General features: G+C 44.7%; 1 protein-coding gene across 1 annotated transcript in view; it reads left to right on the top strand.

The window, feature by feature from the left end:
- The first annotated feature begins 8,935 nt into the window (after window positions 1-8,935).
- The window catches only part of ETFBKMT (electron transfer flavoprotein subunit beta lysine methyltransferase), a 162,614-nt gene continuing 151,724 nt past the window's right edge, over window positions 8,936-19,825 (top strand). The window contains exon 1 of the mRNA XM_069628556.1: window positions 8,936-9,277. Coding sequence (XP_069484657.1) covers window positions 9,018-9,277 — 260 coding nt within the window. The 5' untranslated portion in view covers window positions 8,936-9,017. The remainder of the gene's footprint in view (window positions 9,278-19,825) is intronic.

Below are 19,825 nucleotides of genomic sequence, written 5' to 3' on the forward strand. Positions count from 1 at the left end.
GAAAAACCGTGCGCGCACGCTTACTGTACCACAAAGACGCGCCAATCAACTTGCTGGGGAGAGATTTGTTAAGCAAATTGAATATGATGATCTCGTTTACAGAACGAGGAATAGTGTGCTCAACACCAGGAGTATGCCCAGTACGAGCAATGTTGATGATCAGCACAGTAATGAACGAAGTTGTGGTGCGAGGAATACCCATTGATATAAGAATGTTTGTATATGGTATCAAGGTGTTAGCACGAGTGGTGCCAGAGATAACGAGAAACGAATGGAGAACACCATCAGATTTTATATTCCACCCAATTGCACACACAGACATTGTGCCAGGAACAATAATGTTCATAGACATTGAGGCAGTTCAAGTATCCAACAAACGTATTGTGGTCATAGGGTTGGATGCGAAAGGGTGCGAGTGGAGAACTGTGTTATGCATAGACCCAAACATAATGCTACGAGACATAGCAGATGAGGAATTATTCACTGATGGTGAGGATGATGGAGAAATAATAATGGAGATAAGCATACCATGTGACATTATGGTCCAATACAGAGAGGTATATAACCCATTGATGGCTAGCGTTAAAGACCCACTGACTATATTTGAGGAAGACATGGCAAAAGTAGCACCTGAAATTTGGACCACAGGGCCCCACGATGTAGGGCTCCTGCATGAGGTGACACCAATAAAAATAAAACTCAAACCAGGTGCAATGCTGCAGAGGGTAAAACAATATCCCATATAAAAAGAAGCGGAGAAGGGAATTAGGGAGACCATAAATGCACTCCTGAAACAAGGCATCATAGTGCCATCAACCTCCCCATGTAATACAGCGATTTTCCCGATCAAAAAAGCAAAGGGGGGGGGGCGTGGAGGATGATCCAAGACCTCCACCCACTCAATGACATCATTCAGAAAGAGTTCCAATTAGTGCCTAACCCGGCATCAATATTGTGCAGTGTGCCAAAAGAATCAACATGTTTCACTGTAATTGACTTGAAGAATGCTTTCTTCTCCATACCACTCGACCCAGGATCCCAGTACCTGACAGCGTTCACAATAGGGAACAACAGGTATGAACACCGCTGACTCCCGCAAGGGTATTGTGAAAGCCCCAGCATTTTTAACAGGGTGTTACGGGAAGACACCGGAAACATAGATGTAGAGAGCACCATCATTCAATACGTAGACGATTTGCTCGTCTGTAGCCATACAGAAGAAAAGTGCAGAGAAGACTCGATAGCACTACTGAATGTGCTAGCTGCCAAAGAATACAAGGTAGATAAGGGGAAGTTGCAATACTATCTCGCCGAGGTTGTATACCTCGGACAATTAATATCAAAAGATGGGAAGCGAATACTCCCAGACAGAGCAGCTGCTATACGCAACATAATTATACCAAAAACTGTGAAAGACATGCAAAAATTCCTTGGCATTAGTATTTATTGCCGAGCATGGATCCTTGATTACGCGGCATATACATGCCCCCTACTACAGGCATTAAAAGAGGCACAGAAAAATAGAGCGGCAATAAAATGGACGCAGGAAATGATAACTCAGTACTCGAAATTAAAAGACCTCATTGCGGACGCCCCAGTCCTCGTGAACCCAGACTATGAGAGGGAATTTTTCTTGCTTTCGCACCTCAACGGGACACTGATGACAGCAGTACTGACACAGAAAACGTCACTAGGTCACAAACCATTGGCTTACTACAGTGGGTCACTAGATCCAGTAATGCAAGGTCATTTCGCGTGCGAACAGGCTCTCGCAGCTGAGGCCTTTGCAATTGAGAAAAGCGCCACCATTGTCATGGGCTGTTCGGTAACGCTATATGCGGAGCATTCCCTGTTCGCCATCCTTGAGCGATCAAAATCAAGACTAACGACACAAAGAGCAACAGCATACGAAGTAATAATTTCAAGCCCCAACGTACACGTTGTGAGGTGCAAGACAGTGAACCCAGCAACATTTATCACAGAACCATGCACAACAGAGGACATACAGGAACACGATTGTGCCACATATGAAGGGGAAGGTGACGACATCCCGAAAGCAAGTGAGAATGCCCTACAGGAGGGAGAAATATATTTCATAGATGGGTCAGCATCAATAGAACCCGAAACAGGGGAAAAACACGTTGGAATGGCGGTAGTACGCATGGAAGAAGATGAATATGAGACAATCGTACAAAAGCGCCTCCCATCCTATTATTCAGCACAGACAGCAGAATTAACTGCCCTGATTGAAGCCCTGTGCACAGCCAAAGGCTGTGCGGTGACAATATACTCAGACTCAGCCTATGCAACTACCACGGTGCACTCAGGGCTGTCACGGTGGCGTAGAAGAGGATTCAGGAGCGCAGACGGCTCTTCAGTACAGCATGCAACATTATTGAATGAGTTGATAGAGGCATTAGCAGTACCATCGGTAGTGGCAGTGGTGAAATGCCAAGCCCATACCAACAACACAGACGCAATCTCATTGGGAAACGCGGCAGCCAACACAGCAGCGAAGGAGGCTTCGTATTTCAATGTGACACCACCACTCGAACCACTTGAATGCATCGCAAAAACAACCACCACAGATCCACAAGAGGAAGCATACAATAATACCCCAAAAGCGCAGATAATAGAGTTACAAAGACGAGCGTCCCAAGAGGAGCAAGAACTGTGGAGCAAATGGGGATGTAAACAATCAGCCACAGATCTCATTTGGAGGCAAGAGACAACAGGAAAGGTTGTAATGCCCATAGAGTTACTAGAAATAGCATTCCAACAGTTGCATTTCCCCGGCCATGTAGCAAAACAACACATTGCTGCAGACATTCAGGAACACTGGTTCGTCCCCAATTTACAAGAGCACCTGTCAAAATTCATTGTAGAATGTATAACATGCCAAACATATAATTCAGGAATGACATTAAGAACGCTACGTGGTACCCTGCCCCGACCAACAGGACCATTTAGAGAGCTTCACATAGACTATGCTGATATGGGAGAGCGGTGTAATGGAGCAAGATATTTGATTGTGGTGGTGTGCCCCTTTTCAAGGTGGGTGGAAACAGGCCCATGTCCCCACCCAGATGTGAAATGTGCGGCCAAGTTCCTCGTGCGGGAGGTGTTTTCACGATGGGGGATATGCGATGTGATTAGATCAGACAACGGTACGCACTTTGTGAATGACCTCTTTAAGAAAGTGACATCACTCTTGGGGGTGAAGCACAAATTATGCTCAATTTATCACCCAATGGCAAATGGGGTGGTAGAAAAGATCAACAGATTATTGAAGAGTAAGTTGTCTAAGTTATGCAACACATTAAAAAAGAATTGGGTGTATTGCTTGCCCCTAGCACTGTTCCAACTCAGGACGCAACCGTGTAAAGACCACCATTTAAGCCCCCACAAAATTGTAACTGGGAGGAGAATACACACACCAGTATCCCCGATTAGAAGAGCATCCGATGCGCACAGGGCTGCCACAGTGCTGGGGGAAGAGTTGAAGGAATACCTAACCCAGTAAACACGAGCAGTACGCAGCATAGCGAGACAAATAGCACCGCCTTTTACTGAAAATGTGATGACTGATACTACTACACCGGCCACAGATAGTTCAAGCGGGCCACTGATGCCGGGGCATATGTGTATGTCCGCAGCTTTGTGAGAAGGTGGAATTCACCCAGGTTTCATGGCCCCTACGAAGTGATTTATAGTACACCCACCGCAGTGAAGGTGAAGGGATTGAAGTATTGGGTGCACTTATCCGATGTGAGGAGGGCACACAATAGTACAATCCCCCAGGAGGAGCAAGAAAGAGCTACTGGGACAACAAATGAGGTTGAAAGCAAATAACAGAAGAGTCAGTAAAAGCATATGCAGAGATAAAAGTGATGATATGTATTTTGTTCTGCACAGCGTACCTCCTCCTTCCTTCTTTTCTGTCTCTTCCCGCTCTCCTCTTCAATTGGCCAGCATGTTGTCTATATACCTCACCTATCTCTCGCTCTCTATCTCCCACCTTCGTCCGATTATTATCTCTATAGCAAAAGTACATGAGCAATAGAATAACAGAACAAGCTTGACTGAAAATAATGAGTAAACGTGAAGTTGAACAAGAATGTAAATGTATGTATATATATTGTGGTGACTTCAATTTATATCGCCCCTCCAGGTGAACAATGGCCCAACGACCTACGATCGGAGAGAGCGAACTAATGCTAGATAGTGACAGAGTCACCATTAAGGCTTAAAGGTTCAGTGATGTTGAGTGCGTTTTGAAATGTGCTGCAATTTTTATGTCAGTAATGTTGTTTTTTGCAGCTTGGTATTATACCCTTTTATCTCTTGTTGAGGACATGCAAAGGGGGGGAGCGGGGCTAACATGATAAGAGAAGGATTGCAAATGATATGGACTGGGGTGAAGACTATATGGCAGGAGTCACATGAAATTAATGTTAACAAAACAGATGGAATGCAACCATCAGACTACATCAATGTGGGATCAACAAGTGTGCCAGTGTTACATTTCGATGTAAATATGAGTAATGCTTATGGATATAGCGAATATGATGGAGATTATTATTGGACAAATGATTTAATTAAGACTAGTATTAATGCACAGACAACCATACACCCTACCTCACACAATATTGATGCTACTGATGATGATCCATATGACATATTGAATAGTAATGACACAACATGGGCTGGGATGTTTCCAATACATTACAAAAGGGTGAAAAACAATGATCAGGAAGGGAGGAGGAGGAGAAAAAGGGGGGCGGGAGGGAAAAGATATGACATCTATCACGACCTGGGGTTAGATGAAATAGAAGATCCCCGCCACCCTGATCAATCAAATAAATGTTATTCTGACATGAGTGCCACGGCGAAGCAAGCAACAAATGAGAGCTGCTACGTCTGTTCACTCATCCTGCATGCATCAGGAACACCGAAAATGTTAGTACCATAGGAAGTGCCCTTGTCGGAGGCCCAATGTTTAATTCATCTGGTTATATGCAGAATAAAGAGCACATTCCAGGCGCACACTGTCACATTGGAACACCTGGAGAATGAGAAAACATGCACAAGCCGGCGCCAAGGAGTAATTTGCCTCGAGGAACCATTTCTTGTCATCAAGGGGACACGATTTGCAGAAAATAAATGACATGAAGAAACAATCCAATGCAAAGGGGAAGCACTTCGAGGCCTACCAAATGACACTTTCCAATGGATAAAAGAGGCATGTGACCCCATCTGGTCGCAACATGTCGCAAAGCTAACATGGGTCACAGCATTATAGAAACCTATCAAAATACAAAAAGAAGTACCACACAAACTGTTTCCGTGGGGAAGGGAAAGTGAACATGGGGGAAGCAAGGAGATGTAACAAAACGGTAATAATACCCGACATGAAGAAAGGCACAGCTTTACTAATGGACATGTATTGGGTTTGCGGTAAACAAGCTTACCTGCACCTCCCCGCATCATGCAAAGGAACTTGTGCAATAGTAACTCTCCACACAGCCCTGATGGTAATATCAGAAAGCCATATCCAGGGGGCAGCAGGGCAATCGGCTGTCATATCGGCAGCAGGGCAGTCGGCTGTCATATCGGCAGCAGGGCAGTCGGCTGAACCATCGACAGCATCCCAACTAATAAGAACAGAAGCTCCAGCATTTGAACTATTGTCAGAATATGAGCTAAAGAAAAGATTGACGCGGAATAAAAGGTCCTCCAACTACATCTCATCCGAATCATCGAAGCTCCTTGCAGTGATCCCTCAGAAATACAAACTCTTCTCATCAGCAGAGACATTTTTCGCCTCACTTCTAGCCCCGGGACTGCAAGCACAAGCAAACGCCAAATGGTTGCAGATAGGGCGCTGGGAGCTCATTCAATTGGCCAACGACACTGAAGAGGGGTTCAACGTGATAAAGATAGAGCTCTGCGCGTTTTGCCTAATGACAATGCAAAACAGATATGTCCTCGATCTCCTTACGGCGATGGACAGTGGTGTTTGCTGAAAAATTGGGGGGGGCGTGTTGGACATTCGTGCCAACTGAAGATGCTGATAACGGGACGCTCTCCCATGTGATAAACGCATTGCACAACTTAGGGGAAAGAATGAGAGCGGAAGGAGGAGCAGAAGAAAGCACATGGTTCGACAATTTGTTCAGCTGGATACCATCATGGGTAAATGTGGCAATGAAAATACTGATTACCATCATTGTTTTTGTGCTCCTGTTCTTTTGTGTGTGCCAACTGGGACTGCGGTGTTGTGAGAAAAGCATGCCAACCACGGCTATGATGATGGTGACAATGGGCCGACCGACAACGGTAGCTACTATGATAGATGCACAAATGCAAACAGGGGAATACACTACACCACAATACAGGATGACAGCAATTTACAGGCAATATGGGGATATAGTGGATAATTTGCATCATACAACGATAAAAGAACCGAGAGAGTTGCAATGGTAGCAAGAAGTATGGGTAGATCTAGATGGGGATGAAGGTATTTACCTAATGTGTACACCGGATGAATATGCTAGAAGAGGAAACAGCCTTAGAAGCGTTTGTAGAGCATGGATGCCCATAAAAGGCACCCCCGCATGGGACGAGGAGGTGGTGGAAGCTGAGTACTACCGAAGGGAGAATGAAAAGAATAAAAAGTAGAAGTATTTGTTACTTTAGATGTAACAAAAGGGGGGAATGTGTGGGAGCGAGTGGCCAATGGGCCCCTCTCAACCATCACTTCTCAGTACAAAACTTGGACCAAGTCCCTCTAGTGATGGGTACGCCCCTCGCCCGTATGCGATGCTAACCGATGGTTATATTCGCGTAGATGGGTCCACCGAGCAGGACACAGGGCATCCATTTTTTGTGCCCCTTTTCGACTCCATCTTGGTAACTAGCCCTCACTGCGATAGTACAAAATGCATCTCTCCCTTTCGCCCGCCGCAGTAGCTCGGAGCACTTGGCCCCCACCCTCGTCCCCACTCCAACTGGAAAACTCTGCGGCTCCATTCTCACGCTGAGGCCAGAGCTGCTTGCAACAAATAATAAATGTAATACATCCCTTTTCCTCTGAGATCACTGTCCTGCATGTGAACCAACATGAGCCAAGCACAGGGCTCGTCCATCTCCACAAAAGTGTCCTTGCCCTCTTACCCTCGCCAGCTGAAACTTATTGCCATTCTAACCCTGTGTCCTTGCAAGGCATCCCTTTCATGTGCCAGACTGCCAACCTCGCTCTGAAGCCCACCCAACAGACCCCCCCAACTAACATTAGACCCCTGTGTAGTATATCGTGCCCAATACTAACAAGTGCCACATACCTGAGATTCTTGTGAGACTAACCCTATAGTCCATTGACAGTATTATAGTGGTGAAGGCCCATAAACCTGTGACCTGTATAACCCAAGTGTGTAGATAACAAACTCTTGAGTGATTTGTATAACGACATGATACACTACTGAGAGTCTTTTGATCAACTGTTATTTAGTGCATGCATTACTCAGAATGTATTGTCTTAGCTTAGATAGTGACCACCGTGTTTCACAGCGACCTGACCTTCACCCATCCGGAGCGCAAATGTCTGACGTCAAACATCCCGCCAACCAAGTAACCAACCCGGAGGAAGAGATGATGCCCACACCTAAGTCATCACCACGGCTGACCAATCCGGTCCAACGTAGCATCCTATGTTAAAAATGTAGATGTACTATATAAATGTGTTGTAACCTTGATGTGGTCAGAGCGCTCTCAGAGATAAACTTTTTCCTTGAACTCTCGCAGCCTGCTCTTTTGTGCCTTATTCCCTGCCCAGGGAGTGTCTGTTTTATTCATTTTACACGTGTGAGTCAGGGTGGGCACAAACAGGATGCCCAGCCTTAAATCAAGAAACAAGGAACGAGCAAGGTGAGGTTTAGCAATGTCCAGATAGCGTTCATAACCATCTTCCTGTTTATTCCTTAAATACGTTGTGCCCCAGAATTTGATTGTAAAAACAGAGGCCTGAATGACCTTTTAACACATGGCAAGGGGAAACTTGAGAGCTCTACTGTCAACAAGTATTATTTCAAGCTCATCCCTGAAGGACTATTTTCTCAAAATATGCAAGGTTTGTGTGAAGTTTGTGCATGTTTATCAAATGTATTACATAGGAACAGATCGAATAATAAAAGAACAAACATATTTCTTTTTATCATACTTGTAATATATTACATACAATAGGTGGCTCCAACACATAAAAGCAAGATATTGTAGGATGCTGGTGGAGGAAGTCAGGAGGATAGAAGTATATGCCTTACTATACCTGAATATACCTACAGCTTATCATTTTAACACATATCCTTAGAAAATGGATATATAACGTATCGTTTTATTTGTATGGAGAAATCCTACATAGAATGTATGTTATTTGTACATCAAACATTTTAAGATATAATGCAGTATTATAGCTACACCGAAAATGTGCATGATGTATTCCGATTGTTTATAATTCTAAAGAGAAAGGTAGGTAACTTCAATTTACAATTATATTACAGGGACTTGTGTATACCGCGCTCGGCGATGGCCGCCACGTTTAGCTACAGCCTAGTGTCGCTGCGAAAAAGCTCACTGCTTTCTATTCCCACGTGTTGAATCTGATGGACATACCGGTATATAAAGTTTCCTCAACCAAGAATTAACTCAGTACCTGTGAAAAGTACAATCACACAACCACGCCGTTTCTAATTATTAAACAAGAGTGTAAAATATGACTGATTCCACATGTAACGTTGTTTTAGTTGTGTAAATACATCTATAATTCATAGCTTCGATGAAAAGGAAAAGAACGTTTGCATTGTTGTGCAACAAATTCAACATGGCTGCTGCGTTTACATGCCTGCATAGTAATGTCCTCTTTTTATCTCTTCGTGGCTTGAACGCACGCCATCGTGTGGACACTATGTGCAGAAGCTGCATCGGGGCGACTTTGCACGCCGGGGGACTGAAGTCCTCTGCTCATGTGCCGCCTGGGCTTCTTTGTGAGGAGCTCTGTCAGAGCGTGGGGAGTGTTTACTCAAGTTGTTTGTTACAGCACTGGCAATTGGGTGAGGAAGTTCATTGAAGAAAACACAGAGATTTGCAGGGAACACCTGACCCCTGAAATCAGGCTCAGACTGCTCACTCCACGTTGTCCCTTCTGGCATGGAAGACCTGATTCATGGCCCTTTGCTGACCCCTACTGGGCAATTTACTGGCCAGGCGGACAAGCCCTCTCGAGGTAAGATGTGCAAAAATATTGATCGGTGGAGTGAGAAGGGGCAGATTAATACATTTAAACACAACGGCAGACCACGGCGCCTATCTCCTGAAAATGCAAGGATATATTTGAAACTTTCATTTCTGTTCCAGAGACCGTCACATTGCTAAGTGAGAATTCAACTGCATTACATGGATTAGGCTAGTCTCTGCTTTTGTGTGGGCATTTACTAGGCACTCCCATAATAGTACTGTTTGGCCATCAGCTGGCAAATGGTGTGAGTGCCTGGGCACATGGTGGCTGTGCCTGCCGAATGCGTATATAAGCGCCACAGCGTTTGGCTTTGCCAATGCTTGTTTTTAACTGGAATTCACAGTAAGAAAACAAACGCGAGGACACATATTTTGATGTCTAAACCTGTTGTAGGAAGACATTTGGTTAAGCACCAAGTGGCAGAAAGAACACTTGGCTAAGACATTTGTATTATGCCAGTAGCTGATTTGCTGTTGCAATTAAACCTTTCAGAAGAACGCTTAAAAATAACAATGGCATCCCCACATGCGCTCATAATTTACAGTGAAAGGAAACACTTTTGGTGTGGCATGCATGGGATTAAGCTACAAGGGGACTAAAAAAGACATTGTAGTATTCAGGACGCACATTTGGAGGTGCACTGGGTGGGACATAGCCGAACAACAACAGTAGACTGTATCCCTCCTCACATACCGCCCCCCCCCCTAGCTTCTCTCTATGGCAATAGTTTTGGCACAACATATTAGTAAAAAGGAAATGCAGTTTGCCACATTTTAAGTGATTTAAGGTTTTCTAGAGGTCTTTTCAGGATATGTTCCTACTTGAAGAGGGCTTGCGAATGGACACAACAGGATCACTTTACTTGCTAAGGCAGTCGGAGACTTCTCGTGAAACCTATGACAGTTGGAACCTAAATGAATACTCTGCATCTGGGAATGTTTAACCAGAGCTCTCAAGTTTCCCATTGCTATGCATAAGAAGGCCATTCAGATATGTTTTTTCCTTTTAAATTCAGGTATTTTTCGTTTTTTTCTTATTTCTGAAAACTATAAGTTCTAGATTTCGAAGAATGGATGTCCTTCTCACGCAGGGCTGGGCTTTAGCATTGGTATTACCCAAATTGTTCGAACACAATTGTTCGAATTACCTAATTGACCGAAAGTCGAGGGTCCAAATTGACCTAATATATATATATTGGAGGGGTGGGGGGGGTTTCCCCCGCATATATGTAACAATTGACCTTCACAATTTGGTCAATTGTGCAAAGGTCAATTGTAGTTCGAACAATTCGTATACAACCCTAATAGCACTGCCAGCTGCCGTGGCGAGTCAACACAATTTGGAACCCCACAACCCTCCACCCCAAGGAGGGTGGGTTGGCGACACCAAATTAAAATAAAGCGCCTGTGCAAAACTAGCAGCGGCACTGTATTTAATAAGTGATTAATTCCCCCCTCTGTGCTGGAGCGGGGAGTTAATCGCTTCCATAGAGCTGCGGCTGTCCAAACCAGCATGGGGTTGACTTTCAAAGGCTTCCTCATGCTGGTTGGATAGCAGCAGCCTATTGTGATAAAATGCACCCCGCTCTCGCCGAGAGCGGGTGCAGTTCGGTTCAATAGGGTGCCTGCTGCGCCTTCACCCACCGCGCTAGTTCGGGGAGTCCTTGAAAGATTCCCAGAGCTGGCGTGGTGGGGGCTAATGGCAGGGCGCTTCGGGCAGTCGCCCAGTCACCACGGCCCTTCCCTAAGGCCGGCCCTATTCTCAGGCATGGCTAGGGGAAACTTGAGAGCTCTGGTTTAGGATGCTTAAAAGTCTCTTGTATCACCATTCCCCCATGCAGAAAGCTGGAGTTGGATCAGATAACATGCAGAAAACGAATAGGCACAGATTGTATGGGGTCTCTGCATCTCGCACATTCTCCACTGTCTCCTCCTCTGTTCCAATGGCATCATGCACATGATAGTTTGGGCCAATCCCTCTTGACATCCTTAGTGGATTTTAGTCCATATTTAACTATGTAACTCCCTTACCGTCTCACTACATAGCTTTGGGGTTGGACTAAATCCTCGAATGTGGGTTCTTGCGTGGGAAACTTGTATCTTACGTCAATTCAAACACATTTTGGAGTAGAGTGACTCGGAGGTCTCTTCTGGACAGGGAACAGTGGGCATGAATCTGCCACCACCAGTGTCTTCCCCTGTAGCAGATGCCAAGACTTCACTGTTTCTCATCACAGAAAGTGAGACCCTGGTTGAGGTCATTAGTCCAAACCCTTAGTTGCAGCCCATGAAACAGTCCCTTTTTGCTTCCAGCAATAGGATTTCCTCTCCTCTGGGCTCAGTCTTTCTTCTGCCTATAGGCTATTGTACCATACTTGAGTTGTGCAGCATGGGCACAACCTCACAATTTCACTTGCCAGGTCCGGCCCTTTGACCACTGCGGCAAAGCAAGCATATGTAACAGCCTGCTGCAGGGATGCAACCTTGCAGCACACTCCTTCTGCAGGAGGCATAGACAGCTGGAAATCAGGACCCTGGGCAGTGTTGCTAATCCACATCACAGAAGTATCTGCCTCTGCTCCCTCTCCCGAAATATGAAACACGAGCAAATATGTTATATTGAATCAGAGGAAACAGATTGTATTCCCTTAAATGAAGCAGCCTCTTTGACATAACTCCTGCTACTCGACATCAGCGTATTCTTCCCTCCCTTGCATGAATGGCCTCACAGGTTAGACTCCCCACCCAGAAAGCCCCCCTCATGTGAAACATAGACTTTTGGAACCAACCTGCCCCACCATCAAATGGGTGCATACTTGTTCTGGTGCTGCCATATTTATGGAATTCCCCTCCATGTGCAAAGCCTCTAGAGGTTACCCATATGCTTGGCCTATGCTCCAGTCTACAACATACCAGATAGGTCCCTTTTATGTGTCCCAATTATTAGGTAGTAACTTGGCAACCTATTTGGACGACCCATCCTCTAGAAGCCTATCCATCTAACAAGGAGTAGTCCTTGCTTAGATCCGCGATCCATTCCTTAGGGCAAATATCCCCACCAATGCCGTTCAGTCATGTGATCAATGGAATATCACCTGCCAGTTCAGTAGGCATTGATGGCAAATAAGGAATGAAGTGGCCCGTGGTTCCCCTTAGTACCGAAGAGGACATGACATATGTGGAATTGCCTTGTATTTTTCAATCTAAACATCAGTGTAAAGGCACAGTGTATTGCAAGAGGAAGTAGCACAGATATTGGCCATCGTGGGGAAAGGCTAAGGGGGTTCCATTGCCTATGGGTGGCATGCTTTATCATATAACCTGTCCTAGGAGGCAGGGATGACTGGAAGCAGGTTAATCTACAGGTTTTCCAACCCAAAGAGAAAATTACCATTGGCATCTAATCCTGATATAGGTAGATCTTTCATCTCTTAACTAATTACCTTTGGGCAAAGTGACACTAAAGTAGTACCTACACCAAGGTTAGATTCTGATGGTAATCTATTTGGGTCACCTTAGTGCAACTTTGCCCAAAGGTAATTGGTTAAAGGAATAGTGCGCTCAAAAATGTTATAGTCCCGTGCGTTCGGGCATGTGGTTTTAAGCAAACTGTGATCGATAGTAAAAACATTTCCTATGCACCTTACCTTAGTTTTCTGCACTTTTACACATGCGAAATCAACGAGCTGGGCGCGGCCATCTTGTGCTAATCTTATCTGTTGATCGACTACACTAAGTTCAAGTGCCCCTGCGGCACTAAATCATATCACCTGCCCCTGAAGCTGACAGCACTATTCCTAGCGTTATTCTCCACTTATTTTCATGACATTAGAGGGCAGCATAGCCAAACGCACCCAGTCATCAACTACGTCTTAACGTAGAACCCGGAATATCAACACACACATCCCCTCGCAGCACAGCGCGCCCCAAATCGGAATGGAAAACACTATTTTTAAAGGAACCATCAATACTCTGCAATTTACAATGTTCTTTTATTTCACAAAAAATGCTCAGCGAACATCCAGTGATTTCATTTTACCAGCAATTATTGAAAGACCTTGGGTTATAGTATCAATTATAGTATCAAAACGTTATCATGAGGCACACAGTGTTCCTTTTGGAGAAGATGTGCATTCGACGCACCTTGAGTTGCAAGGCTTCGGCATCAGCTTCTTGCTAGACCACCGTAAATAGTGACAGGTTGCTCCTTGTCACTGGTACCGCCAAAGGGCATATCGGTCCCAGGCGATCGTCCCACATCGGCGATCATCGAAATCCATTCGTTCAGGCATATCTCCCACTGCTGGCTGAAGAAACAGTCTATCGATATCTGGAAGCAATAGCATTCGCAGAAAGGCAAAATGTTGCTGTGTAGAAAACATAATAAAAATATATTTTAGTAGCCGTTCTTTATTCAAATGTATCCATTTACCCTGTAATTCTGCACCAGGTGAAACCTAATAACGAACACAAACCATGGAAACACACAGAAAACATCGGGGAAAGTTGGAGTCTACAATGTGCTTGAGAGGTTGGCGCTGTGGAGTATGTTGAGCTCCCAATGGGATGTGGAAGCTGATGGAAACATTCTAACACATAGACGGCATTATAACGGAATATTAGCAACAAACTTGGGATTGGTGAACCTGGGGGAACCCAGATGTGGACTCCATACTCGCTGTGCTCACAGAAGCACAAATGGGGTTGCTGTAGGTACTCTAGTTCAGAAGGGAATTACCATAGCATTTCAGTGCTGGACTGCCCATGTGCCCGAGATCAAGGCAAATGTGCAAATTGAAGTTTTTCCGTCTGTGAAAGGTACATTGAGTAAAAGGCGATAGCTGCGGACGCTCAGTGTGAAAAAAATACATAACAGGTTATCATGCCATGTTCTTTCTAGAGAGGGGTGCCTGCTACCTTTTTTAAAAATGTAACAGAACTGGCAACAACAAATTTCGACAAGCAAACCAAGTCCCCTTGAAAAATGTTCTGCACCCGGCTCATCCAATAATACAACGTTGATAGCAGACACTGATATGTCATGCGACAAAGTAGTTTAAATATCGCTAGCCTGCATACAGGTTGTGTTTGTCTTTCATCACAATATGCTACAACTAACATTCCATAACAATGTAAGCAAACAATACCGGCCAGAAAATGAAACCTTTACTCATTCATCTATGAACTAGTCTTCAGTTAAACTTACTTTATATTTGGTATTTCCATTCTCTTGGCGTAACGCAGTGTCCGCTCAGAACAACGGTTTTCATAGAATGAAAATAAATGTTCTGATGTCCAGTTTTAAAACCGTGAACCTTATCATTTTTGCAGGTACTCAACACCTTCCGTCCTTCAAGCCATAGCGAATCCTCCCTTTCTTCCAAGGTCGAATAACAATTGAACCTTGTTTGGAGCGTGTATGCCTGGTAACTTTCCTTTTTGTGAAGGGAAGCCACAAATCAAATGCATACTGTAGAAGACGTGTCGGTTTGAACTCCCCACAAGCTACATCAAATGAAGTGACCTTCACTCCATGGGAGCGATGAGCAACCAACGTGGCATTTTGAAATATGTTTTAAAAATAAACAAATTGTTTGCTGGCATCCACCAATGCCGCGCTATCATGTATACTTTTTTACCCATCAATAGTGCTAGTGATTTAGCTAATTTTGGACAACAGTTAGGGTAAGTAAAACAGATAATTAGGAAACCATTTTCAAATAGGCCGAATGACCTCTTTCTACTAGACCCGAAAATATATCTCTGTACAAATGCAGCTCTCTCATCCCCAGCACATTGCTCAGCCAGCCCACACCATCTCCTCCCCATTGCCACATCTGCGCGCACCCTGTTCTCGCAGAGAAATGTGCTCTGCGGATGACGTGAGACACTGACCAGTCATAAATCCAAGTGCCCTTTCATCTCCACTGAACTTCCTGTGCACTAACAACCTCCACCCAGCGACGCCTGAGCCCACCAGCTCAGACCCTGCAGTTCCTTTCTTGCTGATATCCATCTGACCCTCTCCTGCCCTGATCAGTCAAGGACCCACAAGAGAGGGGCGAAAGCAGGAGGGGGCAAAACACAGAGTTGCTGTATGGCATCCTACAACAGGTACTTCTTGCAAAAAAAGTTGACAAAGAGGACACATTTGAAAAGACAATTTGGACGCTATGGCCACCTATGTCAAGCTTTACAGACACCAAGCAACCACGGACATGATATGATATTTTATTTATATCATGCGCGTACACAAGTTTCAGAGGGCGACCAAGCAAAGGGAGGGGAACAAGGGAGAACAAAAACAATCTTATTAGGCCCAGTGACATTTAGAACACGCAAGTGCATGGTAAAGAAACAAGGGTGAAAGTGCATGGAATGGGGAGAAGAGGAAAGTGCGGAACAGAGGAGAGAATAAATAATAAATAGAATAGATACATAAATAGAGGGGATGAACAGTGATAGTGCAGCCAGCAAGTGGCAAGTGCTAGATTAGTTGGATAAGGCATATCTGATGTGTGCAGAAGAAAAGAGGGAGGGGGACTGTATGGGTGCAGATACAGACTCCAGTGCAAAGGGGTGGCCCGGAGGCGGTGCAGGCTGAGCAGGTACCTGGGCCCGAAGGACAGAGGGAGGTCAGGTTCATGGAGCCGAGGGAGAAAACAGATGAGCAGGGGAGAAAAGGGGCAAAGGCAGAAGCAAAGAGGAAGGTCTTGAGGTGCTTCCGTAACCGGAGATGGTTCTCTTCAAGTTCCAAGGTGGCTGGGAGGCTGTTCCAAAGGGAGGCCCCAGCCAAAGACATAAATCTACCCCAGCTCGTTTCTTTGAAAAACAACTGACCCTGAGGGATTTTGAAGTAGAGGAGTGAAGGGCTTGAGAAGGGAGGTATTTATGGAGGGATAGTTGAAGGTATTTTTGACCCAGGCCCCAGAAAGCCTTGGGGAAAATGCAGAGGGTTATATTTAATCCTAGTACCCACTGGGAGCCAATGAAGGGATTTTAGAGCTGGGGAGATACGATCCCAGGGCTTGATGCCAAGGACAAGTCTCGCAGTCCTGTTCTGGATTAGTTGTAAAGGCCGGAGATGGGGGCAGGTAGATTTAGAAAGAGGCGGTTGCAGTAATCAACCTAGAGAGAACCAGAGCTTGGGAGACAGTGAGCATCTGAGGGAAGGAGAGGAAAGGCCGAGTACCTCTAAGGAGGTGCAGTAAGAAGTTTGACTTTTTAGAGACGTAAGAGATGTGAGAGGATAAGCAAAGTGTGGAGTCAAAGATGATCCTGAGGTTCTTAGCCTCACATGTATGTTATCATTTGAGAACCAGTAATATAAATTAAGGGAAGGCAAAAGATCTAAATTAAGGAATCATACAGGATTAAATCTGCATAATTAAATACTTCTTAATACTTTTTAATAGCTTTGAAATTCAAGTTTAATAGCATTCCATTGTTCATGTACAATGTACAAACATTGGGGAACATATCTCAAAATTTATAGTGAGCACATTAAGAACACAGCTACAAATCATTTATACTGGGAAGTCCACTGTACAACAAGTTAAGCTTTAGGTGGACAGGGCTCGTTTGCAATGTTTTGTGGCAATGTATGTGTCCTAGGAACAATCTGGATCGATTCCATGAGTACGCATGGCCAACACAGTCAAAGTGAGATCTTTCACAGAATCAAATTCCATTTCATGGTATATTGGCTTTGCCACCCATTTTATGCTTCATTTTGCAAAGGCCAAGGTGTAACGAAGCATCTCAAAGTTTCCGGTAGTTCTCGATTGTTCTCTCCCTAGGTTCTCGTTGTGCGTTAATACGGCTAGTAACGTTCAAGCTTGCATACCGTCTATGCCGAAATGCAACCTTTTGAGCCTGTACTTTAAGCACATATTGTGAAACACCTCCAAATCTCCGGTGTGACAGAATTCTGTGAGTCCCTTTAGGTCTCTTGAAAGAGTTTTGTCATACACAATCTTCTCAAAAGCTTTGTGTGAAGGTGAAGAAGGAACCAACCACTTTTTCTTGCATTCCTGCTCCTCCGATAAAGGTCCATGTGCACATTTGTGAAAATGTTGGTTTTCTGTCCATTAGTGAACGTTTGAACACCGATGCATCAATAAGCGCCATTTTTCAAATAGAATTTCCACAGACCCATCGCAAGTTTTGGAGCTCCACCAAAGATGGTTGCTGAAAGACTGAGACCACTGTAAAATATTTTGCAAACCCTTTTTTTTACCAGCAGCTGTAATTTATTTATTGACTGATTTGGCAATGTGCCATACATCAAATTGATGACGAATGTTTGGAAACTGCTCTCACATGGCCTTGGCTATTGAAACATGTCTGTCAGTGGCTATTAGGTCTGTTTGAATTCCCCTCGATTGAAGATGTTCGAGGGATTATATGAAACCATGTTTCTCCATGGCCACAGGGGATTTACATTTGGGCACAAGCCCAGGGACCGTATCTCTCCAGGACTGAAATCTCTACACTGGCTCCCAGTGGCTGCGAGGATTAAGTTCAAAACCCTCTGCATTATCCACAAGGCCTTCTGGGGCCTAGGGCCAAAATACCTTCAACTCTCTCTTCCTAAATATCTTCCTTCCCGAGCCCTTCGCTCATCCGTCTCCAACTCCCTCAGGGTCAGCCGCTTCTCAAAGCAACGAGCTGGGGGTAGATCTCTCTCCGCGGCAGGGGCATCCCTCTGGAACAGCCTTCCTGCCTCCCTGAAACTTGAGGAGAACCATCTCCAGTTCCGGAAGCACCTCAAAACCTTCCTATTTGCTTCTGCTTTCTCTGTCCCTCTCCCCTGCTAAATTCTACACTGAAATTGCACTGAATCTGCAACTGGGCCACTCTCACCTACCCCGGTCCTGGGCCCAGCCACTCTCCACTTGCACTGCCTCCCTGGCAACCTCTGCACTGCGGGACTGTCTCTGTATCCCTACAGCCCCCCCTTCCCAGCACTTGTCTGCACTTACCTTGCACTTGCCACCAGCTGGCCCTATTTATTTATTTATTTTTTATTCTACTTACATGTACTGCACTTCCACCTCCCCTTCCCCTTGCACTTTTCCCTTCCCCTACCCCTGCACTTGCTCGGTCTGAATGATACCTGGCCTAGTAGGATCGTTGTCTGTCTTCCCCTTGTTTCCCCCTCCCTGCCTCGTCGCGCCTTGAAACACTTGTGTATAGGCGCGGTACAAATGCCATATCATATCATATCATATAACACATGCACGATCTCCAAACTCACAATTCTTTTAGTTTCCATGTCTTGAAAGTGGTATGTGCAGTACTTTGCTAAAAATCGGGGGCTATAGCACTGTCTGTCGTCAGCTAGCCGGAACTGTTGGCCAGAGAATGTGCTTTCAATTGACATTTGTTCAATTTTCCAGGCCTGACTAATAGCTGGGAATGAGAATTCGCTTTGATATTTGTAGTACTGGGTTTTAGCAAGGAACTGAACTCCCACAAATTGACAAACTGGACATCTTACTGAAAGTGGAGCCACTGAAAAGCAAAGCTGCTGAACATAGATTTCCAGCTGGCACTTTACCCAGCATCGGTTGAGAGGTCCATGAAAATGTTTAAAGGAGGTGGACACAGCTGGCTTGGATTTTCAGGTTAGTGCCTTGTAATACACGAGACACATGCACCAATGGCTGCCCGCATATCTCCCCCAGAATGTATGGGCACATTTCAGCATCAGTATAATCTCTACCAGGCAGCTGTCGAATACAATGTATTTCTGCTCCTTTATTAGCCAATCGTCCTGCATGAATGTGGTTTGTGACTCAACTGGGGTGGACAAATTGCCCAAATGAGACAAACTGTAGTCAAGATCTTTAGCAAGTTCCTCGGTCAATTGCGTTGAAGCTCCAGTATCTGTTAGTTCAGCTTGTTATTTTCACATGAATTGGACACACCATCAACTTTGAATGTTTATTGGGTGGAGCTTTTTTTTGCGGGTATAGATTGTCAAGTGGTCTGCGAGGAATTCCAAAGCATCTTCATTATATTCAGTTTTTCATCTTGTTGAGTTCTCACATCGTAGCAATGGTCCAAGAACACTTTGCTGGCTTTGCCGGTCACATTCAATTCAGTTTCAGGCCATTGGACATAAGCATCTCAAATCTGCTTATTGACAGGAACATGCTGCGCCTCAAATAGTAGTTGCTCCATGGTGAAATCTGTTTGGCAAGCAGCATCTTTGGTTTCATTTGTTGTCTGTGTCTTTTATACTTACTTTCCTTCTGGGCCTCTACGTGATGGGTTGTAAAAACATGTTCAATGCATAGCACACATACAGCAGATGGCACTTTAAATACAAAAACAGGTTATGAATAAAACACCAGCTCAAAACACTTCTAGAAAACGAAATGGTTTTAGTTACCCTTGTTTTCTTGATTTTCTGTGAAACTGTGGTCTTCTCTTTCACAACCGCACAAGCAATCATATATGGTTTTAAATCAAGCAAATTTCATTTACACGCAAACAAACATATTTAAATATCTACAAACACAACCAACTT

The sequence above is a fragment of the Ambystoma mexicanum genome, chromosome 12, assembly GCF_040938575.1.
Source record: "Ambystoma mexicanum isolate Mex_15411 chromosome 12, UKY_AmexF1_1, whole genome shotgun sequence".
NCBI classification, from domain to species: domain Eukaryota; kingdom Metazoa; phylum Chordata; class Amphibia; order Caudata; family Ambystomatidae; genus Ambystoma; species Ambystoma mexicanum.